The sequence below is a fragment of the Amblyraja radiata genome, chromosome 31 (assembly GCF_010909765.2).
Source record: "Amblyraja radiata isolate CabotCenter1 chromosome 31, sAmbRad1.1.pri, whole genome shotgun sequence".
NCBI classification, from domain to species: Eukaryota; Metazoa; Chordata; class Chondrichthyes; order Rajiformes; family Rajidae; genus Amblyraja; species Amblyraja radiata.
Genome location: NC_045986.1, coordinates 13,086,903 through 13,111,490, shown reverse-complemented (window position 1 = coordinate 13,111,490; position 24,588 = coordinate 13,086,903). Strand labels below are relative to the sequence as shown.

Genomic DNA, 24,588 nt, shown 5'->3' with positions numbered 1-24,588 from the left:
GTGTCTGAACCCTTCTTCAGACTGGAAGCCAGAGGTGGCCAGAACAAACCAGGGTCAGCAGCAGATGACCTCAGGAAGGGGTGGAGTGTTGAATGTAAATCGATCCTTCATGAATAGATCTTTTACTTTAGATAAGTTTAGAGATACAACGTTGAAACTGGCCCTTCGGCCCACCGAGTCCACGCCAACCAACGATCCCCGCACATTAACAAGCTAGGGGCAGTTACAATGATACCAAGCCAATTAACCTCCAAACCTGCACGTCTTTGGAGTGTGGGGGGGAAACTGGAGATACTGGAGAAAGCCCTCGCAGGTCACAGGGAGAACGTACAAACTCCATACAGACAGCACCCCTGGTCAGGATTGAACCCGGGTCTCCGGCGCTGAGAGGCAGCAACTCTACCGCTGTGCTATCGTGCCGTTTCTTTTGGCCGTTGTGGACTTGCTGGCCCAGATTTCACAATGTATGACTCTACGACTAACAACTTGCGGTGATGTAGCGCCGTTAGTGTGAGAAGACGCCGCGACGCATTCAAATGGGACACCGAGCCAAATCAGGAGAAATCGGTGGAGGTGACAAAAGGGTGGGTGGAGGTAGAGTACTTACCCACAGCAAAGAGCACGGGGCTGGCCCCTTCGCAGTGCCGGGGCCTGGTCCTGCCGTTGCTCAGCACACCCCGCTGCTCGGGCATGAGGTGGTACTTGAGGGCCTCGATGAGGAGGTCCTTGCACTCCGAGTGGTGTCTGACCAGCAGCTCCGTGTCCACATTGCTCATCAGAAAATCCCGGGTCAAAAGCGGCAGGCGCACGCATTTCATCAACTGTGGGAATGCACTGAGTTTTAGCTTCAGGTTCATTACAGCCACGTGTATCCACCTTTGTGTTGCATGCGGTCTACACACACTGAACTTTTTATTCTATCTCATTTATTACATTGTTTACAGTGTACTATGTTTACATATTCTGTTGTGCTGCTGCAAGTGAGAATGTCATTGTTCTATCTGGGACATATGACAATAAAACACTCTTGACTCTCTTGATTCTATCCAAACAGATCACATATACCTCTCCACGGTACAAATCTTTGACTTCTCTAACTTCAAGTAACCCTTGCTTTCTCTCTCTCTCTCTCTCTCTCTCTCTCTCTCTCTCTCTGTCTGTCCCTCCCCCTACATCTCTCGTTTCCCTTTCCCCAGACTCTCAGTCTGAAGAAGGGTCTCGACCAAAAATGCCACCCATTCCTTCCCTCCAGAGATGCTGTCTGACCTGCTGAGTTACTCCAGCTTTTCGTGTCTCTCCTTCCCCCATTCTAGTTCTCCTCCTTGTTTGATGGTCCTCCAGATTAAATGTTACTGATTGTATGCCTCGTTGTCACATTCCCCTCAGCTAACAATGACCCATTCTACATTTCCCTTGAACTTCATCCCCTTTGATGTCTTGTTTTCACACCTTACCCTTCCATATCACTATGTCTACCTCTCTCCTGACTCTCTGAAGAAGGGTCTCGACCCGAAACGTCACCCATTCCTTCCATCCAGAGATGCTGCCTGTCCCGATGAGTTACTCCAGCATTTTGTGTCTATCTTCAGATATACTTGCTGCAGCCTAACAGGCCCATAAATGCAGTATCACACAGACAAGGTATAGTTATCAAAAATATAATAGATCAATCCGTAATGCTAACTAACCGTAAAAGTTAAAAAATCTAAACTCTGTGGTGCGGCCAAAGACACAGACCAGAGAAGAACATAGTGGATGAGGTTGGTGTTAAAAAGCCTGATTGTTACTGGGAAGAAACTGTTTAGTTTAGTTTAGTTTAGAAATACAGCGCGAAAACAGGCCCTTCGGCCCACCGAGTCCGTGCCGACCACTGCCTCACCCGCTGAGTTTCTCCAGAATTTTTGTCTACCTTCGATTTGCCAGCATCTGCAGTTCTTTCTTAAACCTCCATGGAAAGGCGTAAGATTATTGATGGGGATAGTTATTTGTTTTGGTTTCTTACTCGAGGAACGTGCTGGCGCCTGCTGTCCACATCGTGCTTGACCCAACTCAGCACCGCCCTGTAGACCTCTTCTTCTGATGGGACGTTAAGGTTGTCACTGGAGATAAGATCGAGCACCTGCAAAACAAGAGAAAAGCAGCTCAGAAACGTCTCTGAATTCCTTGCACGTTGCTGGTGGGTTTCCGATTCCCGTTTTCTCTGCGTGGCCCACACTGACTTTCCTCTCCGTTCTCCACCAGAACATGCAAACTTATAAACCTGTTCTTCAACCTCCAGGTTCAAGAACAGCTTCATTCCCGGTTCAAGAGCAGCTTCTTCCCATCAGCTATCAGGCTCTTGGACCAGGTGGCTGCTCTGTACCAAACCACAGCCTACCTATAGAAGCCATCTACCACAGGCTTTGACATAAAACTCTGGAATAACAGGCAGCATCTCTGGAGAGGAGGAATGGTTGACGTTTCTGATCAAAACCCGTCTTCAGACTTCAGACTCGGTCTAAAGAAGGGTCTCGACCCAAAACATCACCCATTCCTTCTCTCCAGAGATGCTGCCTGGTGAGCTGAGTTACTCGGGGCATTTTGTGTCTTTCTTTGCTGTAAACCAGCATTTGCAGTTCCTTCCTACTATGGAAACATAGAAACATAGAAAATAGGTGCAGGAGTAGGCCATTCGGCCCTTTGAGCCTGCACCGCCATTCAATATGATCATGGCTGATCATCCAACTCAGTATCCTGTACCTGCCTTCTCTCCATACCCCCTGATCCCTTTAGCCACACGGACCACATCTAACTCCCTCTTAAATATAGCCAATGAACTGGCCTCAACTACCTTCTGTGGCAGAGAATTCCACAGATTCACCACTATGTACTGTGTTTTGGTCGAACCTATGTAATTCGGTTTGCACTGCTATGACCTGGTTACCAGGTGACACTGACCATTTATGATACTATTAACTATTGTATACTTTGTTGTGACATTGCGTTAATGTGCCTCTAAAGCTGCAACAAGTAATAATTTTGTCGCTCTGTTCCCGACAATGAAACACTCTCGACCCTTGTTTTTGAGTGGGAAAGTTGCAAGTTTTAACTTTTTCATTGAATGTTTTTTTACGGGACAATTTTTAATGAATGTGCTCATTCACGGGATGTAGACATCGCTGGCAATGCCACCATTCATTGTCCATATCTATGTGTCCTTGAGCTGAAGAAACAGCCACATAGTTGGATCTGGAGACATATATTGGCCAGATGAGGCAGAGTTTGCAGATTTCCTTTCTCGAAGGGTAACAGTGTGTTTTCACAAAGTGCCGGGGGTTTCACTATCACCATGAGGCAAAGCGCTGGGTGACTACAGAAAAAGAAACTAAAGGTAGAAACATAGAAATATGGAATATAGATGCAGGAATAGGCCATTCGGCCCTTCGAGCCAGTACCGCCATTCAATATGATCATGGCTGATCATCCTAAATCAGTACCCAGTTCCTGCTTTCTCTCCATATCCCTTGGTTCCGTTAGCCCTGAGATCTATATCTAACTCTCTCTTGAAAACATCCTGTGAATTGGCCCTCACTGCCTTCTGTGGCAGAGAATGCCACAGATTCACAACTCTCTGGGTGAAGAAGGTGCATTAACGGCAACCCTAATCACAGGAGGTCATGCAAACACAGCTGCCAAACCTGGATTCCATCTTTGTGCTCACATGCATGTATTCCCAACTACCCCATTTCACTAACCCAAACTATCACGATCAGCAAGGGTCACCCTCAACCCACAAACCGACGTCCCTCTCCGAGCCTGGCCGTCTGTGTGTCCGGCAGGGGGCCTCCTTCAGCCAACGAAAGCCCTGGAGTCATCACCCGGGTTTACCCTCCTCGCATTCGACGTCTCCACCCTCCCTCCCGGTACCACCGACCGACAAGCCCACAGGCGGGCTCTGCCGACCAACAAGCCTTCAGCCGCGGCACCTCAAGAAATTCGAACACTTGTATCTGAGTTCTTGTGTCCCAACCCCAAGCTTTCTGTCCTGATAATAATACTTATGTACTCAGCCTAAACTATCTTTAGAATCTACAAGGTTCTACCTCAAGAAGGCAGCAGTGATCATCCCCACTACACAGACCATGCCATCTTCTCACTGCTACCTTAGATACAGATAACTGACACCACCAGGTTCAGCAACACCTACTTTTCCTACAACCATCAGGTTCTTAAACCAACCTGCACAACCCTAATCCTACCTCAACAATGGAACACTATGGACCATTGAGAGTTTGGACACGCTAGAGGCAGGAAACGTATTCCCGATGTTGGGGGAGTCCAGAACCAGGGGCCACAGTTTAAGAATAAGGGGTAGGCCATTTAGAACGGAGACGAGGAAACACTTTTTCACCCAGAGAGTTGTGAATCTGTGGAATTCTCTGCCTCAGAAGGCAGTGGAGGCCAATTCTCTGGATGCTTTCAAGAGAGAGTTAGATAGAGCTCTTAAAGATAGCGGATTCAGGGGATATGGGGAGAAGGCAGGAACGGGGTACTGATTGTGGATGATCAGCCATGATCACAGTGAATGGCGGTGCTGGCTCGAAGGGCCCAAGGGCCTACTCCTACCCCTATTGTCTATCGTCTATTGTCTATTGTCCACCTCTTGCGCTACCTTAGAGCAGTTGTTTTACAAATTATATATCTTTTGCACTAATTTCTTGGTTTTTCTATCAGTCTGTAGCAGAATGTATCTTCCCATGTGTGGCTGTGACTCTCCCCTGACTCTCAGTCTGAAGAAGGATGACCCCAGCACTCTGTGCTTTGTTTTTTTGGTAGGAATTTGTTATTCGTCAGTCTGGAGACCCGAAACATTGACCTATCGATTTTCTCCAGAGACGCTGCCTGACCCGCTGAGTTACTCCAGCATTTAGTGCCTATCTTCAGTGACAATAAACTCAACTTGACTTCCTTGTGTCCTTGCCCTAGCCCTCGCCACCTGTGCCCGGCTCCTGGTTCAGTACCTGTTTAAGTGGCAGCAACATGAACTCCTCGGTCTTGGAAACCTCCACAAAGTGCTGGAGCACGTACTTGTGCGCGGACTTCAGCAGCTCGCTGCAGGAATGTGTGTCGGCGAATCCCCGGATTCCCAAGCAGTTGGACGGGTCGAGCTGGCTCAGGAGGAATTTGCAGCAGGCGTCCCGGACCCCATTCAGCTGCAGGAGGCTTGCGGCAGGAAGCAGCGTCTGGCAGGGAGATGGAGTACATCGCTCAACGTTTTAAAATATAACCACGCCTTGAATTGCTCAAACATCCGTGCGGCACGGGTGGCACAGCGGTATAGAGTCGCTACCTCACAGCGACAGAGACCCGGGTTCGATCCTGACTACAGGCGTCTCTTTGCACGGACTTTGTACGTTGTCCCTGTGACCGTGTGGGTTTTCCCCAGGCGCTCCGGTTTCTTCCCACACTCAGGTTTGCAGGCTAATTGGCTTCTGTAAATTGTAAATTGTACCTAGTGTGTAGGATGGTGTTAGTATATGAAGTGATCATTGGTTGGCATGGACTTGGTGCGCCAAAGGGCCTGTTTCTGTGCTGTATCTCTAAACCAAACCATGGGACAAGCGGAGGGGAGGGGAGAGGATGGGGGACAAATGTTTCCATGCAGGGTTAATGGGTGAGATTAGGAAAAAGATTAGTTTAGTTTAGTTTAAGTTTGGTGATACAATGTATTAACAGGCTGTTCGGCCCAGCGATCACTCCGTACACTAATTCTATTCTACACTCTAGTGACAATTTACAGAAGGCAATTAACCTACAAACCTGCATGTCTGACTGTGGGAGGAAACCAAAGCACCCACGCGGTCACGGGGAGAATGCACAAACTCCGTACAGACAGCAGCCGTAGTCAGGATTGAATCCGGTCTCTGGCGCTATGAGGTAATAGCTCTACCGCTGCACCGCTGTGCCGCCCTAAGTGTTTCATAGGTCATGGGGGACGCAAATCGTACAGAGACGCAACTGATAGATCAGCTCATGCAATGCAGGTTCGATCCTGACCTCAGGTGCTGTCCATGTGGAGTTTGCACGCTGTATCTGTGGCTTCCCCTGAGTGCTCTGGATTCCTCCCACATCTCAAAGATGTGTGGGTTTTGATAGGTTAAGCGGCTACTGTCGATTGGTGAGCCAGCTGTATCTCTAAACTAAATTAATTTAATAAACAAACAAGTCTTTTTGACGAAAGTAGGAGAATCGAGAACCACAGCACATAGGTTTAAGGTGAAGCGGGAAAGATTTAATAGGAGGCTGAGGAGTAACGTTTTTACACAAAGGGTGGCGGGGACATGGAACGAGGTGCCGGTGGAGGTAGTTGAGGCAGGGACTATTGCAATGTTTATGAAACATTTAGACAGGTACATGTATAGGAGAGGATTAGAGGGATATGGGAAAATGCAGGCAGGTGGGACTAGTGTAGATGTGACAAGTTGGTGGGCGTGGGCAAGTTGGGCTGAAGGGCCTGTTTCCACGCTCTATGACTCTATGAACCTTGCAAGTCAACGAAGCCCACGGCCATCAGTGCCTGGGTCGACGGAGCCCGCGGCTGGGGCCTGGGTCGACGGAGCCCACGGCTGGGGCCTGAGTCGACGGAGCCCGCGGCTGGGGCCTGGGTCGACGGAGCCCGCGGCTGGGGCCTGGGTCGACGGAGCCCGCGGCTGGGGCCTGGGTCGACGGAGCCCGCGGCTGGGGCCTGGGTCGACGGAGCCCGCGGCTGGGGCCTGGGTCGGCGGAGCCCGCGGCTGGGGCCTGGGTCGGCGCCAAGGGGGGACGTCAGGAGGGGACCCGGCGGCGATAGTGGAGAGGTCGGTGCGGCAGTCGATGATGGCGACGACCGACGGACCAGGACGGACACGTGGAAGTGAGGACGCCGCTGCCGAGGAAGGAACAAAGGAGGACCAGCGTGGGGGGACCACTGTGAGGGAGGGGGGGGAACCAGGCACGTCCCGTGAGCGATTAGTCAGGGTAGGCAGTCAGTATCTTTGGTCAGTCGGCTTTTTAAAAAAATCTTGAAAACCGTGCATGCGCAGGTTGTTCTCTCCCTGGTGAGCTGTCAGTCGGCTTTTAAAAGACACTTTTAACACGTGGTATGCGCAGTGCGCCGCACAGCATATGCACGCAGTCCATGGTGTAAAGGCAGAATTTCAGCTGCCTTTATAGACCGTTGCCACTGATGGCTTGAAGCAGCGTCGACGGCACGCGAGCAGCACATACTTCCGCGTGTTAAATGTCCTGCGGATGACAGGCACGGGACAATTATGCTGACCGAAGAGATCGATCTCTGAGGGAAACATAATTCTCCCGTGCCTTTACTATTTATATTCAATAGTTACCATTTTATAATTTTATTCAGGGTAGGCACTGCCTACCCTGACGGGGTGAACAAACGGGGGACCTGGCGCGGGGGAGCAGGGGGGGGGGGGGGGATTTGCAACTTTTTAAGCGCCATTTATGGGCAACTACTTACATACCTTGGGTATTCACTGTGACTTACCACATGTGACAATAAAGTATTCAATTCAATTCAATTCAATATCAGGACTTAGAGGGGACCCTGCAGTTTGTGACGTTCCCACGTGCCTGCTGGCGTTGTCAATGCGGTGGGGCTGCTTGTGAGGATGTGGCATTGAAACAGTGTTCTATATCTTACACTGTTTCATCCATTTCTGTGCCGCAAGATCGAAAGTGCAGGTGTTTGCTGGTGGATGCAACACTATTTTCAACTCTGCAGAAAATCAGCAGTTTCAGCTTGGTTGCAGTGAGACCTGCTCGACAGGGCCAGAAGTCACAGATACAGCATCACAGTCAATACCTAAGATGTAAATAGTCGCCCATAAGTGAGGAATGTGGAGGAGGCACTGATGGATGTTTATGTTAAAATGTGTTTTGTGTGTCCCGTAGCTTTTTATTTGCATGACTGACTTGGCAAATGAAATTCCTCGTATGTTGCAAAACATACTCGGCTAATAAAGTATTATTGTGATTGTGAAGTCCTGGTCTATGGAGTCATAGAGTCATACAGCATGGAAACAGGCTCTTCAGGCCAATTTGCCCACGCCGACCAACATGTGCACCATGACAAGTGGCTTGAATGGTACTTGTCATGATAGTGCCAGAATCTTGCAACTGGAGAATTTACATTCACGGCAATGCGGACGTGTCCGCGGTTAGTGCCAGAGGTCGGTCGGGCCCGCGGAGGTACATGGAGGTTGGTCGAGAACATGCCGTCAAGAGAACAAAGAGGGTCCCGGAGTAAGGGGGAAGGGGGGGGCACCAAGGATGAAGTAGGACCATTGGGGCCTACAATGAACACTTTGTAACTTTGTCGGTGTCCTATACATAGCGACTCTTTGCATACGGGGTTGGACAGGCTAGATGCAGGAAGATTGCTCCCGATGTTGGGGAAGTCCAGGACAAGGGGTCACAGCTTAAGGATAATGGGGAAATCCTTTAAAACCGAGATGAGAAGAACTTTTTCACACAGAGAGTGGTGAATCTCTGGAACTCTCTGCCACAGAGGGTAGTCGAGGCCAGTTCATTGGCTATATTTAAGAGGGAGTTAGATGTGGCCCTTGTGGCTAAGGGGATCAGAGGGTATGGAGAGTACGGGATACTGAGTTGGATGATCAGCCATGATCATATTGAATGGCGGTGCAGGCTCGAAGGGCCGAATGGCCTACTCCTGCACTTAATTTCTATGTCTATGTTTCTATACTGTCTGTATGGAATGCAAAACAAAGAATTTCACTTTGACGTGTCACATATGATGATAAAGTATTACTCATTAATTCATTCATCACCAAGTCCGCCAACATGAACATCCTTGGGAGTTTACCATTGAGCAGAAAGTTAGCCCACCCAGCCACTTAATCACCGTCACTACAAGAGGCTGGATATCCTGTGGTGAATGATACACCTCCTAACACCCCAAGCCTTTTCCACCTAGGTTTAGCTATATTATTGTCACGTGTACCGGGCTACAATGAAAAGCATTTGTTTGCATGCTATCCAATCAAATCAGATATAGCAATACTATACATAAGTACAATCAAGTCAAACACAAACACAAAAGGTAGAGAGATACTAGAGTTCAGAAGGGTTCGGACCCGAAAGGTCACCTATTCTTTTTCTCCAGAGATGCTGCTTGACTCACTGAGTTACTCCAGCACTTTATGTCTGTCTATCTCCAGAGTTCAGACATGCTTGGCATTAAAGCATAACAGTTGCCAAGAAAAAGCCCAATGTCCACAATGAGACTTTAGAGGTAGAGAGCGGAAACAGACCCTTCGGCCCATCAAGTCTACGCCGACCAACAATTAACACTACCCTACACACGAGGGACAATTTACAATTTACAGAAGCCAATTAACCTGAAAACCTGTACATCTTTGGGGTGTGGGAGGAAACCGGAGCACCCTGAGAAAACCCACACGGTCACAGGGGGAATGTACAAACTCCGTACAGACAGCACCCGCAGTAGAATCGAACCCGGGTCTCTGCAACAGCCCTACTGCTGCATTGCTGTACCATCCCGATGAGGTAGGTTGGAGAATCAGGACTGTGCCCTAGTTTATGGAAGCACCATTCAGAAGCCGATAACAGAGGGGATGAAGCTGTTCCTGAGTCTGGTTGTGCAAAATTTCAAGCTTCCATGACGTCTGCCCGATGGAAGAAGGGAGAAGAAGGAATGACCCAGGTGGGATAGGTCCTTGATTACATTGGCTGCTTTCCCGAGGTAGCGTGAAGTATAGATGGGGTCACTGTTGGGGAGTCTGGGTCTGTGTGATGGACTGGGCTAAATCCACAACTCTCTTCAATTCCTTGCGGTCTTGGGCAGAGCCATTCGGGGCACAAGTCAGGAGTGCGATGGAACACCCCCTCCTTCCCTGCTTCAGGAAGATGAACCCCACTCAGGATAAACCCACTCTCACACTTTTTCAGCACCTAATCCACCACTTTAAAGACTTATGGGTGCCCAGTGGCTGGAGTATGTGCCATGGACAAGGAAAACCAGGAAACGTTGGCCTTTCCAGGGATGCCCATATCCTTTTACTGAATGAAACGTTCATGGAATGATGAATGAGTTCGACAATAACTGTATATAACGCAAGATACTGTGAAAACATTCAACATTCAATGCGCAGAGGCAAAGTTGCTGCCTTACAGTGCTTACAGCATCAGAGATGTAGTCCGGGTTCGATCCGGACTACATAGAAACATAGAAAATAGGTGCAGGAGTAGGCCATTCGGCCCTTCGAGCCTACACCGCCATTCAATATGATCATCCAACTCAGTATCCTGTACCTGCCTTCTTTCCATACCCCCTGATCCCTTTAGCCACAAGGGCCACATCTAACTCCCTCTAACTACGGCTGCTGTCTGTACGGAGTTTGTACGTTCGGCCCCGTGACCGCGTGGGTTTTCTCCAAGGTCTTCGGTTTGCTCCCACACTCCAAAGACGTGCGGCTTTGTACTTTAATTGACGGTGTAAAAATGTACAATTGCCCCTCGTGTGTGTAGGGTAGTGTCAATGTACGGCGATCGCTGGTCGGTGCGTAGTCGGGGGAGGGGGGTGGGGGGGAAGGTCCTGTATCCGCCCTGTATCTCGAAGCTAAAACAAAACACAAATGCACAGGAAAGACGAGAGAAAGTCAACCACCCACCTGCACGTTTCCTTCTCCGACTACAATCTCGGCCGTGTAGGCATATTGTATGAGCTGCTCTAAGGCTTGAGCGTCGACATCATGCAACGTCACATGTGTTTGACGGCTCTCACTCATCTCATCTGCAAGCAAAGCAAAACAAGATAGGGAAGGTCGGTGACGATATCACACATTATCTCAGACAATCCTTTTCAGTTTTTTTTTAAAGTTTCGAGATACAGCGCGGAAACAGGCCCTTCGGCCCACCGGGTCCATGCCGACCAGTGATCCCCGTACATTAGCACTATCCTACACACAATAGGGACAATTTAACACTTATACAAAGTATACAAACACAAGCCAATTAACCCACGAACCTGTACCTCTTTGGAGTGCGGGAGGAAACCGAAGATCTCGGAGAAAACACACGCAGTCACGGGGAGAACGTACAAACTCCGTACAGACAGCACCGGTAGCCCGGATTGAATCCAAGTCACCGGCGCTGCAAGCGCTGTAAGGCAGCAACTCGACCACTGTGCCACCGTTCCACCCTTTACTCCAGAGATGCTGCCTGACCCGCTGAGTTACCCTAACACTTTGTGTCCATCTTTGGAGTAAATCAGCATCGGCAGCTCCTTCCCACACCCTGCACGCTTCGTCGTTTTGCTACAGAGTTGGAGGAGGCAGGGAGGGATGCAGAACCACAGTTAGGTCCATGGAAATGCCCCTTCCGCCCACGCCGACCAGCGATCCCCTGTTCACTCTAATTCCATGTTGTCCCACCTTCACATCCACTCCTGACACACTCGAGGCAATCTACAGAGGCCCATGGGGTTCGTTTCATTTGGCATCATGGTCAGCACATACATTGTGGGCTGAATGGCCTGTTCCTGCACCCTGCTGATCTCTGTTGTAATGAGTTGCATTGTCGAGTAGTTATGGTACTGAAAGAGGCCCTCCTATCACACTCAGGCCATTGTTTATATGCATGTTTGAGCATCATCAAGCATTAATTCAGCAACTCCATAACACATATTTCTCTCCTCCCTCTCTCAATGGACAATAGACAATAGGTGCAGGAGTAGGGCATTCGGCCCTTCGAGCCAGCACCGCCATTCAATGTGATCATGGCTGATCATCCACAATCAGTTTCCCGTTCCTGCCTTCTCTCCATACCCCTTGACTCCGCTATCTTTAAGAGCTCTATCTAACTCTTGAAAGCATCCAGAGAATCGGCCTCCACTGCCTTCTGAGGCAGAGAATTACACAGATTCACAACTCTCTGGGTGAAAACGTTTTTCCTCATCTCCATTCTAAATGGCCTACCCCTTATTCTTAAACAGTGGCCCCTGGTTCTGGGCTCCCCCAACATCAGGAACGTTTCCTGCGTCTAGCATGTCCAATCCCTTAATAATCTTATATGTTTCAATAAGATTCCCTCTCGTCCTTCTAAATTTCAGTGTATACAAGCCCAGTCGCTCCATTCTTTCAACATATCACTCTCCCTCCCTCTCCCTTCACCCCTTCTCCATCCCTGTCTCTCTCTCTCCCTCCCACTCCCTACCACCTTCTCTCTGTATCTCACTTCCCCTCTCCCCCTCCTCTTCCCCTCTCTACCCCTCCTTCCTTCTTTCAACCTTTGAAACGTTCCTATCCGTTTATCTGTCCAAGTATCTTTTCAATGTTATTATAGTACCTGCCCCAACTACCACCTGTGGCAGCTCGTTCCATATACCCACCACCCTTTGTGTGTAAAAGATGCCCCTCTGGTTCCTATGAAATCTTGTTCCTCTCACCTTAAACCTATGGTCTCCTGGTTGCTGATTCCCAAACCCATGGTAAAAGGCTGTGTACACACCCTATCTATTCCCCTCATGATATTATATGGAGGTGTACTTGATCGTGAGGAGATCATCTATAAATCACCTTGTCATCTATCATATACATCATTTATATATATCATCCCATTTATAGAGTGAATGCATAGAATATTTTACCCAACCTTGGGAAGATCACTCCTCAGCTGTGATGTTTGGACTGTGCGGGGTGGGAGGACCCGTTGCTGCTCCCGCGCAGCAGGTGGCGCCGCACAGGAGGAGCAACGGGGTCCACCAAACATCGCATCAGCCTCCTGCCCTCCAAGGTATATCCCGCCCTCCTGAGGGAGACCGCTTTTCGGAGCTCCCGCAAACGGCAACTTCTCCCGCCGGAATCGCGGGGTTTAAAGGACTCGGAGCGGGGCCTAACATCGCCCCGGCGCGGCTTAAACGGCCGCAGGACTTACCATCGCCCGCCGGGGGCTTTAACATTGTGAGCGCCAATCACCTCAACGCTGCAGTTGGACTGCCGGACCGCGGGAGAAGAACAATGGGAACATATAAGACTTGCCTTCCATCACAGTGAGGGGGTGTTGGAGATTCACTGTGATGGATGTTTGTGTAAATTGTGTTAAGTGTGTGTCTTGGCTTTTTTTTTTTTTTTGTAATGTCATGACTGCAGGAATGAAATTTCGTTCAAACCTTGTCTGTTTGAATGCCAATAAAAGGCACTCTATTCTATTCTATATAGTCTTAGCCCACCCAACCTTCCCAAATCGCTCGAGTCCGGGCAACATCCTTGTAACAACTCCCTCCTTAGCGAATATTATGGGTAAACCCACACCCCCTCAAGTGGTTGAAGGCGGCCGCTCACCACCACGGTCTCCGCTAGGGATGGGCAGTTAAATGCCATGCAAAGCCAACACCCCCCCCCCCCCCCCCCCAACAAACATGGCGACTTACTGGTAAACATGGCGTGGAAGTAAGGGCTGCAGGAGGCTAGCACCAGTTTGTGGCCCTTGATTTCCTTGTTACCCACGTGCAGCACGATGTCGCACAGCAGTCCGCGCTGCCTCATGCGGTTCATGGAGACGAAGGCATCGTGGTAGTGCCGCTTGGAGTTGTGCGAGATGCTGTGCCCGTCACGGTTCAGCAGCTGCATACCGCTCTCCATCACAGGGCCATGCCCCACTCTGCCCTCCTCTGTTGCTTTCGCTCTTTGCGACTGTGGAAAACAAGCGAGATTTCAGCAAAATGGGTTTGTGTTTGTAGACCCGAAACATCACCCATTCCTTCTCTCCAGAGATGCTGCCTGTCCCGCTGAGTTACTCCAGCTTTTGTGACTATCTTCGGCTTAAACCAGCATCTGCAGTTCCTTCCTACATTGATATGAACCTCGGTGGTGCCAGACCAGTGGATATCCTTAAACCAAGCATCATAGCCACACAAGTAGCCAGCCTGTGTTAATATCCCTTCTGTGAGGGGTTACTTCAGCATTTGTGTCTCTATCTTTGGTGTAAACTTGCACCTGCAGTTCCTTCCTACACATTTAGACTACACCTTTAGACTTTCGAGGTACAGTCCACTGAGTCCGCACCGACCAGCAATCCCCGTACACTGCACTATCCTACACACTAGGGACGATTTATAATTTTTACTGAAACCAATTAACAGACAAACCTGTACGTTTTTGGAGTGTGGGAGGAAACCGGAGCACCCGGAGAAAACCCCACGCGGTCACAGGGAGATCATACAAACTCCGCACAGACAGCACCCCTAGTCAGGATCGAACCCGGGTCTCTGGCGCTGTAAAGGGCCTGTCCCACTTTCACCACCTAATTCACGACCTCTGCCGAGTTTGCCCTTGACTCATACTCGCAGCATGGTCGTCACGAGGTCGTCGGAGGTTGTAGGCCGGTCGTAGGTAGGTTGTGATGCTAGGCGTACGTACTCGTGGCATCAAGTAGGTCGGGGCGTTTTTCTAGCATGATGAAAAATGTCCACGAGTAAAACAGGCCGTGAATTAAGTGGTGAAAGTGGGACAGGCCCTTAAGGCAGCAACTCTACCGCTGCGCCACTGTGTGGCACCCAAGCTGGAGAGAAACAAGTTGTTACGTATAGAATGGATCGGAGAAGGAATTTCTTTAGCCAGAGGGTGGTAATTTTGTGGAATTCATTGCCGCAGCCAAGTGGAGACTAGACTGAGGGCCTGTCCCACTTGCCGATTTTTTTTTGGCGACTGCCGATGTCATATCAGTGTCGACAAAAGATTTTGAACATTTTAAAATCCAGCGGCGACAAACAAACTGTTGCATCACCGCGCGTCATACGTCATCACGCCACGTCACCGACGCATCGCGCCGCGTATTTTTCCGGTGACCTGATACGTCAGTCAATGATGCCGGCAGTTGCCGAAAAAATCACCAAGTTGGACAGGCCCTTGTCATTTGGGTATTTTTACAGTGGAGATTGATATGTTCATGATTAATTTAGTTTAGTTTAGCTAAAGATACAACATGGAAGCTGGTCCTTTCACACACCAAGTCTACCCCAACCATCGATCACCAGTTCACTATAGTTCTATGTTATCCTACTTTCACATACTATACACTGGGGGCAAATTAAAGAAGCAAATTCACCTACAAACCTGCGCGTTTTGGAATGTGGGAGGAAACCGGAGCACCCGGACAGATCCCATGTGCTCAACTCTGCACAGGCAGCCAGCACCCATAGTCAGGGTGGAACCCGGGTCTCTGGCGCTGTGGGGCAGCAACTCTACCGCTGTACTACTGTGCCACCCTTCAGTTTTAAAGGTGTCAAAGGTTACGGGGGAAAGGCAGGAGAATGGAGTGAGAGGGAAAGTTAGATCAGCACATGAGAGGATGGTGGAGTAGATTTAGTGGGTCATATGTACTAATTCTGCTCCTGTGTCTTATGGTCAACAGAATCGGGCGCCATGGTGGCGCAGCGGTAGAGTTGCTGCCTCACGGCGCCAGAAACCCGGGTTCGATCCTGACTACGGGTGCTGGCTGTACGGAGTTTGTACATTTTCCCCGTGACCTGCGTGGGTTTCCTCCGGGATCTCCGGTTTCCTCCCACACTCCAAAGACGTACAGGTTTGTAGGTTGATTAGTTTGGTATAAATGTAAAAATCATCCCGAGTGTCTGTAGGATAGCGCGAATGTGCGGGGATCGCAGGTCGGTGCGGACTCGGTGGGGCGAAGGGCCTGCTGCCACAGTTTAAGAATAAGGAGTAAGCCATTTAGAGACGAGGAAACATTTTTTCTCACAGAGAGTGGTGAGTGTGGAATTCTCTGCCTCAGAGGGCGGTGGAGGCGGGTTCTCTGGATGCTTTCAAGAGAGAGCTAGATAGGGCTCTTAAAAATAGCGGAGTCAGGGGATATGGGGAGAAGGCAGGAACGGGGTATTGATTGTGGATGATCAGCCATGATCACATTGAATGGCGGTGCTGGCTCGAAGGGCCGAATGGCCTACTCCTGCACCTATTGTCTATTGTCTATTGTATTTCTAAACTCTAATCTAAGAATCAAATGGCCTCCTTCTGTGTATTATTCTGCGTCAATCCAGCAAAACAATGAAAGGAAAAAGACTGCACAAAATTAAGACCCCTGGTGCAAAACCAAGTTAGAAAAATAATCCCTGGTAGCTCAAGAAGTTGTCGGTTGTGTTCTTCTGCCGAGGTAGGATTAGGGATGTGCAGGTCGGTTCAAGAACATGATAGTTGTCGGAAAGTAACTATTCCTGAACCTGGTGGTGTTGGACTTTAGGCTTCTGTACCTGTAATAATACACAGGAGGCCATTTGGCCCTCTATCTGCCTGGTGGGCAGTTCTATCATTCCCATTCTCCCTCTGTATACTAATTGTAGGCCTTGGATTTTTCTACTCTCTCTCACCTTTCCATCGTTACCCCTCTTGATTCTTTTGACTGACATTTACAGCTAGGGTAACTTATAGCGGTTGTTACCTGTCTGTGATTAACCTTCAGTGGATGTTTTTAAGGCAGAGATAGATAGATTCTTGATGAGTACAGGTGTCAGAGATTATAGGGAGAAGGCAGGAGAATGGGGTTGGGAGGGAGAGATAGAATCAGCCATGATTGAATAGCGGAGTAGACTTGATGGGCCGAATGGTCTAATTCTACTCCTATCATTTATGATCTGCACGTCATTGGGATGTGGGAGAAATCCAGAGAAGCCAAGAGGATGCCCACGTGGTCTCAGAGATGTCAGGGTCGGACTTTGGTCCCTGGATCCAAGAGGCAGCAGCACTACCCGCTCCATCGATGTGATTTCAGTTTTGTCAACGGTGTTAGGGGATATGGACATAGATGGGAGTGTGGAGTTAGATCACTCAACAGCCCATGATATTTTAATGCAGGAAAGGGGTTCATTGATTAATTTGCTCCCTATGCATCTCGATCCCAGGAGTATAAGAAGGACTCAGGATACAACATCAATCGACCATGAGTGCCAGCGTGGGCTCAAGAAGCTACACTGCCTCCCCGTCACAATCCCTTCTGATCCCACCTTCTGAATAATTCTGTTTGTGTGATCATAAGGAGCATGCAACAGAGTGCCATTGTCCGGTGATTTTAGTCTTACGAATGATTAACAATTAAATAATCCTGCTGTGGGAAGTATGTCATTAAACTGCAGAGTGTGCAAAAAATCAAGTCTGAAGAAGGGTCTGGACCCGAAATGTCACCCATTCCTTCTCTCCAGAGATGCTGCCTGTCCCGCAGAGTTACACCAGCATTTTGTGTCTATCTTCGATTAAAACCAGTATCTACAGTTCTCTCCTACACAAAAGATATTTCGAGGAAGTTACTAGGCCTGAAGGGGAATAGTGATGAGAATCAGGGTCTGTTTTCCCTGGGATGTACAAGGCTGAGGGGCGACCATATAGAGGTTTATAAAAACATCAGGGGCATAGATAAGGTGAATCGCTACAGTTCTTTCTCCAGTGTAGGGGAGGGTCTAAAACTAAAGGGTAAATATTTAAGGTGAGAGGGGTCAGATTTAAAAGGAAGCCGAGGGGTAACTTTGTCACTCAGAGGGTAGTGCATACACGGGATGAGCTGCCAGAGTGGGTGGAGACTGTTGCGGCATTTTAAAAGACACTTTGATTCATGGTTCACGGATAGGGGAGGTTTGAAGGGATATGGGGCAGGGACAGGCAAGTAGGACCTGTTCGATTAGTCAACTCGGCCAGCATGGACGAGTTAGGCCGAGGGCACATAAACTGCGAGCCGTTTTGGGCACCATATCTGAGGAAGGATGTGCTGGCATTGGAGAGGGTCCAGAGGAGGTTTAAGAGGATGATCCCAGGGATGATTGGGTTAACATATGATGAGTGTTTGACCGCACTGGGCCTGTACTCGCCGGAGTTTAGAAGGATGAAGGGGTAGGGGGGGGGGGGGGGGAGGGGGAACCTTATTGAAACTTACCAAATAGTGAAAGGCCTGGATAGAGTGGATGTTTCCACTAATGGGAGAGTTTAGCACCAGAGGGCGTGGGCTCAAAACTAAAGGACGTACCTTTAGAAAGGAGATGAGGAGAAATTTCTTTAGTCAGAGGGTGGTGAATCTGTGGAATTCATTGCCACAGATGGCTGTGGAGGCCAATTTTTCTTTTTTTTTTTAAATAAATATTTATTAGAGGCATCTGCATATCGTAATCCAAAAATTTTCAAGCGGAGATTGACAGATCCTTGATTAGCAATGGTGTCAAGGATTATGGGGAGAAGACAGGAGAATGGGGTTGAGAGGAAAGATAGATCAGCCATGATTAAATGGCGGAGTAGATTTGATGGGCCGAATGGCCTAATTCTCCCTCAAAAACTGATCCTATGCACTTTCCATGCTGTATAGCTCTCTGCTCTAATAAGACTATGCAAGGTTTGTTAACAGGCATAATGTCAGTCTGCTGGTTCTGAACTGAGAAGAAAAAGGGCAATTAAATTGCGTCAGTGAGAAGGAAAGGTTTCGAGCAGGAGGAATCTACAGCTTTGGATTAAATTATTTTATTCAAAATGGGCAACCACAAAACAAAGTGCCCTCATTGGATACAGACGGGTCTGGCAGAACATCTGGCCAGAGATTTACGGAGATTAGGACACATTCTGGGCAAAGAACGATAGTCAGAAGGTGATACAGGAAGACTGCGCGCTGAAAGAAAGGAGAGAGTGGAGGAAGAGAGGAGGAGAGGGAGAGAGGGGAGAGAGGGAGAGAGGGAGAGAGGGAGAGGGGAGAGAGGGAGAGAGGGAGATGAGAGAGGGAGCGAGAGGGAGAAGAGGGAGACGAGGGGAGAGTAGAGGGGGAGAGGGAAGAGAGGGAGAGAGGGGGAGAGAGGGAGTGAGGGGGGAGAGGGAGTGAGGGGAGAGGGGGAGAGAGGGGGAGAGGGGAGAGAGGGGGAGTGAGGGGAGAGAGGGGGTGAGGGGAGAGAGGGGAGAGGGGGATGAGGGGAGAGAGGGGGAGAGGTGAAGAGAGGAGAGAAGGGGGGAGGGGAGAGAGGGAGAGAGAGGGAGAGAGGGAGAGAGGGAGGAGAGGAGGATGAGAGAGAGAGGGAGGAGAGGGGAGAGAGGGAGGGTGGGAGAGAGGGAGAAGAGGAGAGAGGGAAGGAGAGAGAGGGGGAGAGGGAGAAGGGGAGAGAGAAAAGAGGAGAGATAGGGGAGAGGGAGAGGGGAGAGAGGGAGAGAGGGGGAGAGGAAGGGGAGGTAGAGAGGTGGAGAGGAGAGAGGGAGAGAGGGAGAGGTGGAGAGGGAAGAGAGGAGAGAGAGGGGAGAGAGGAGAGAGGGAGAGAGGGAGAGAGGGAGAGAGGAGGGAGGGAGGGAGAGAGGAGGAGAGGGGGAAGAGGGAGAGGGAAGAGGGGTTGAGGGGATGAGAGGGGAGAGAGCGGGCCAGAGGAAGTGGGATGTGGAGAGAGGGAGAGAGAGAGTTGGAGAGAGTGAAGTGGGATGGGGAGGGAGGAGGAGAGAAAGAGAAGAAAAGGAGAGAGAAAGAGAAGAAAGAAACGGAGAGAGATGAGGACAGAGAGATGGAGAGCGATGAGGGAGAGTTAAAAGAGGGGACATAGTCCAGCTCATGTGAAAAGCATTGTTTGCATGCCATACAATCAAATCAAATAATCAATATATATAATCACAGTACCATGGGTAGAGGCAAGGGGAAAGGAATACAGAGTTGCAGAACATAGTTCTCACCATTGCTGCACATCAATTTACAGAGACAAAGTGCAATGTCCGCAATGGGGTAGAGGTGAACCGGACAGTAGCCTAGCTTATGGAAAGACCTGATAATAGAGGGGATCCTCAGCCTGGTGGTGCGCCATTTCAAGCTTCTGTATCTCGTGCTCGACAGGAGCAGGGAGAAAGAAAGAGTGAGACCCAGCGCAGATTGGACGAACAGCACTTCATATTTCGCTTGGGAAGCTTACTACCCAGCAGCATGAACATTGGCTCCTCTAACTTCAATTAACTCTTGCTTTCTCTCTCTCTCCATCCCTCCCCCTTCCCAGTTCTCCGACCTGTCTTACTGTCTCCGACTACATTTTATTTCTGTTTGCTTTGTTGTTAGCTTCTACCAGCTAACAATAGATATTCCACATGTTTCTTGATCTCCATTCCCTTTATCCTATGTTCACAACTTACCCTTCCTTATCTATCTCCCTCCCTCCTGACACCAGTCTGAAGAAGGGTCTCGACCTGAAACGTCACCCATTCCTTCTCTCCAGTGATGCTGCCTGTCCTGCTGAGTTACTCCAGCATTTTGTGTCTATCTTCGGTTTAAACCAGCATCCGCAGTTCCTTCCTACACACTCACATATCACTTGAACAACCTATAGGCATGGCTAAAGGGAGGGGGAATGTACCTGTGCATGTATGTGACTGGATTAGGAGTAGGGGGAAAAGATCATAGAAACATAGAAACATAGAAATTAGGTGCAGGAGTAGGCCATTCGGCCCTTCGAGCCTGCACCGCCATTCAATATGATCATGGCTGATCATCCAACTCAGTATCCCGTACCTGCCTTCTCTCCATACCCTCTGATCCCCTTAGCCACAAGGGCCACATCTAACTCCCTCTTAAATATAGCCAATGAACTGGCCTCGACTACCCTCTGTGGCAGGGAGTTCCAGAGATTCACCACTCTCTGTGTGAAAAAAGTTCTTCTCATCTTGGTTTTAAAGGATTTCCCCCTTATCCTTAAGCTGTGACCCCTTGTCCTGGACTTCCCCAACATCGGGAGCAATCTTCCTGCATCTAGCCTGTCCAACCCCTTAAGAATTTTGTAAGTTTCTATAAGATCCCCTCTCAATCTCCTAAATTCTAGAGAGTATAAACCAAGTCTATCCAGTCTTTCTTCATAAGACAGTCCTGACATCCCAGGAATCAGTCTGGTGAACCTTCTCTGCACTCCCTCTATGGCAATAATGTCCTTCCTCAGATTTGGAGACCAAAACTGTACGCAATACTCCAGGTGTGGTCTCACCAAGACCCTGTACAACTGCAGTAGAACCTCCCTGCTCCTATACTCAAATCCTTTTGCTATGAACCTCTGCCTTCATTCAACCAGCCCAGACCTGCCCCTGAACTTCCTCCCCTCGCATCCATCCAGGATTCCCATCAGTCCTTCCAGGTGAGACAGAGGTTCATGTACACCTCATGCACCGCATCTGCTGTTCACGATGGGCCTCTTGTACATCAGCGAGACCAAGCATAGACACTTGCGCTTGGTCCACCAAGGTCTGTTAGATCTCCCTGTTGCCGACCATTTTAACTCCCCTTCCCATTCCCACATTGATCTTTCTGTTCTGCACCTCCCCCAAGGCCAGAGTGAGGGCACACGCAATCTGAAGGAGCAGCACCTCATATTCAACTTGGATAGCTTACAACTCAATGGTGTGAACGTTGAGTGGTTCAATTCTAGGTACCTGTCTCACACCTTCCTTGCTTAACTCTGGCTTTTGTTCCAACCAGCTGTCTATCAAACCCCCCCCGAAACAAATGTCCGATCCACGATTAATCCACGATTAATGCGACTTTCTCCGTCTGTGGTCAATCTGTGGATTTTTTTGCCACAGAAGCCTATGACGGCCAGGTCAGAGATAGATAGATTCTTGATTGGTACGGGTGTCAGAGGTCACCCATACCAATCAAGTACAGGTGTCTGAAGAAGGGTCTGGACCCGAAACGTCACCCATTTCTTCTCTCCAGAGATGCTGCCTGTCCCGCAGAGTTACACCAGCATTTTGTGTCTATCTTCGATTTAAACCAGTATCTACAGTTCTCTCCTACACAAAAGATATTTCGAGGAAGTTACTAGGCCTGAAGGGGAATAGTGATGAGAATCAGGGTCTGTTTTCCCTGGGATGTAGAAGGCTGAGGGGCGACCATATAGAGGTTTATAAAAACATCAGGGGCATAGATAAGGTGAATCGCTACAGTTCTTTCTCCAGTGTAGGGGAGGGTCTAAAACTAAAGGGTAAATATTTAAGGTGAGAGGGGTCAGATTTAAAAGGAAGCCGAGGGGTAACTTTGTCACTCAGAGGGTAGTGCATACACGGGATGAGCTGCCAGAGTGGGTGGAGACTGTTGCGGCATTTTAAAAGACACTTTGATTCATGGTTCACGGATAGGAGAGGTTTGAAGGGATATGGGCCAGGGACAGGCAAGTAGGACCTGTCGATTAGTCAACTCAGGCCAGCATGGACGAGTTAGGCCAAGGGCACATAAACTGCGAGCCCGTTTTGGGCACCATATCTGAGGAAGGATGTGCTGGCATTGGGGAGGGTCCAGAGGAGGTTTAAGAGGATGATCCCAGGGATGATTGGGTTAACATATGATGAGTGTTTGACCGCACTGGGCCTGTACTCACCGGAGTTTAGAAGGATGAAGGGGTAGGTGGGGGGGGGGGGGGGGGGGAAACCTTATTGAAACTTACCAAGTAGTGAAAGGCCTGGATAGAGTGGATGTTTCCACTAATGGGAGAGTTTAGCACCAGAGGGCGTGGGCTCAAAACTAAAGGACGTACCTTTAGAAAGGAGATGAGGAGAAATGTCTTTAGTCAGAGGGTGGTGAATCTGTGGAATTCATTGCCACAGATGGCTGTGGAGGCCAATTTTTCTTTTTTTTTAAAATAAATTTTTATTAGAGGCATCTGCATATTGTAATCCAAAAATTTTCAAGCGGAGATTGACAGATCCTTGATTAGCAATGGTGTCAATGATTATGGGGAGAAGACAGGAGAATGGGGTTGAGAGGAAAGATAGATCAGCCATGATTAAATGGCAGAGTAGATTTGATGGGCCGAATGGCCTAATTCTCCCCCAAAAACTGATCTTATGCACTTGCCATGCTGTTTAGCTCTCTGCTCTAATAAGACTATGCAAGGTTTGTTAACAGGCATGATGTCAGTCTGCTGGTTCCGAACTGAGAAGAAAAAGGGCAATTAAATCGCGTCAGTGAGAAGGAAAGGTTTCAAGCAGGAGGAATCCACAGTTTGGATTAAATTATTTTATTCAAAATGGGCAACCACAAAACAAAGTGCCCTCATTGGATACAGACGGGTCTGGCAGAACATCTGGCCAGAGATTTACGGAGATTAGGACACATTCTGGGCAAAGAACGATAGTCAGAAGGTGATACAGGAAGACTGCGCGCTGAAAGAAAGGAGAGAGAGTGGAGGAAGAGAGGAAGAGAGGGGGAGAGGGAGAGAGGGAGAGAGGGAGAGAGGGAGAGAGGGAGAGAGGGAAGGAGAGGTGGAGAGAGAGGTGAGCGGGATGACGAGCTGAGAGAGGGAGAGAGGAGAGAGAGGGACAAGAGGTGAGAGAGCGAAGAGAGGATGAGAGGGAGAGAGGGCGAGAGGCGAGAGAGGGAGAGAGGGAGAGAGGGATGAGAGGCGAAGAGGGAGGGGCTGGAGAGGGGGAGAGGGGGAGGAGGGGAGAGGGAGGAGAGGGGAGAGAGGAAGAGAGGGAGAGAGGGCGAGAGGGAGAGAGGGAGAGAGATGGAGAGAGGGGGAGAGGAGGTGAGCGGGAGAGAGGGAGAGAGCGAGAGAGGAGAGAGGAGGAGAGGGAGAGAGGAGGAGAGGGGGAGAGGGGGAGAGGGGGAGAGGAGAGAGGAGGGGAGGGGGAGAGGGAGAGAGGAAGAGAGGGAGAGAGGGAGAGAGGGAGAGGAAGGGGGGAGGGGGAGAGAGGGAGAGAGGGAGAGAGAGAGAGAGAGGGGGGGGGGGAGAGAGAAAGAAACGGAGAGAGATGAGGACAGAGAGACGGAGAGCGAGAGGGAGAGTAAAAGAGGGACAGTCCAGCTCATGTGAAAAGCATTGTTTTGCATGCCATACAATCAAATCAAATAATCATATATATATAACTCAAGTACAATGGGTAGAGCAAGGGGAAAGATACAGAGTGCAGAACATAGTTCTCACCATTGCTGCACATCAATTTACAGAGACAAAGTGCAATGTCCGCAATGGGGTAGAGGTGAACCGGACAGTAGCCTAGCTTATGGAAAGACCTGATAATAGAGGGGATCCTCAGCCTGGTGGTGCGCCATTTCTAGCTTCTGTATCTCGTGCTCGACACAGGGAGAAAGAAAGAGTGAGACCCAGCGCAAATTGGACGAACAGCACTTCATATTTCGCTTGGGAAGCTTACTGCCCAGCAGCATGAACATTGGCTCATCTAACTTCAATTAATTCTTGCTTTCTCTCTCTCTCCATCCCTCCCCCTTCCCAGTTCTCCGACCTGTCTTACTGTCTCCGACTACATTTTATTTCTGTTTGCTTTGTTGTTACCTTCTACCAGCTAACAATAGATATTCCACATGTTTCTTGATCTCCATTCCCTTTGTCCTATGTTCACACCTTACCCTTCCTTATCTATCTCCCTCCCTCCTGACATCAGTCTGAAGAAGGGTCTCGACCTGAAACGTCACCCATTCCTTCTCTCCAGTGATGCTGCCTGTCCTGCTGAGTTACTCCAGCATTTTGTGTCTATCTTCGGTTTAAACCAGCATCCGCAGTTCCTTCCTACACACACTTGAACAACCTATAAGCATGGCTAAAGTGAGGGAGAATGT

General features: G+C 49.2%; 1 protein-coding gene across 1 annotated transcript in view; it reads right to left on the bottom strand.

Moving 5' to 3' along the window:
• klhl17 (kelch like family member 17) overlaps window positions 1–24,588 on the bottom strand; it is a 61,945-nt gene that overhangs the window by 24,284 nt on the left and 13,073 nt on the right. Inside the window, exons 2-6 of the mRNA XM_033047872.1 lie at window positions 13,454–13,715; window positions 10,695–10,816; window positions 5,001–5,222; window positions 2,003–2,119; window positions 608–821 (exon numbers count right to left, since the gene is read on the bottom strand). Coding sequence (XP_032903763.1) covers window positions 608–821; window positions 2,003–2,119; window positions 5,001–5,222; window positions 10,695–10,816; window positions 13,454–13,715 — 937 coding nt within the window. The remainder of the gene's footprint in view (window positions 1–607; window positions 822–2,002; window positions 2,120–5,000; window positions 5,223–10,694; window positions 10,817–13,453; window positions 13,716–24,588) is intronic.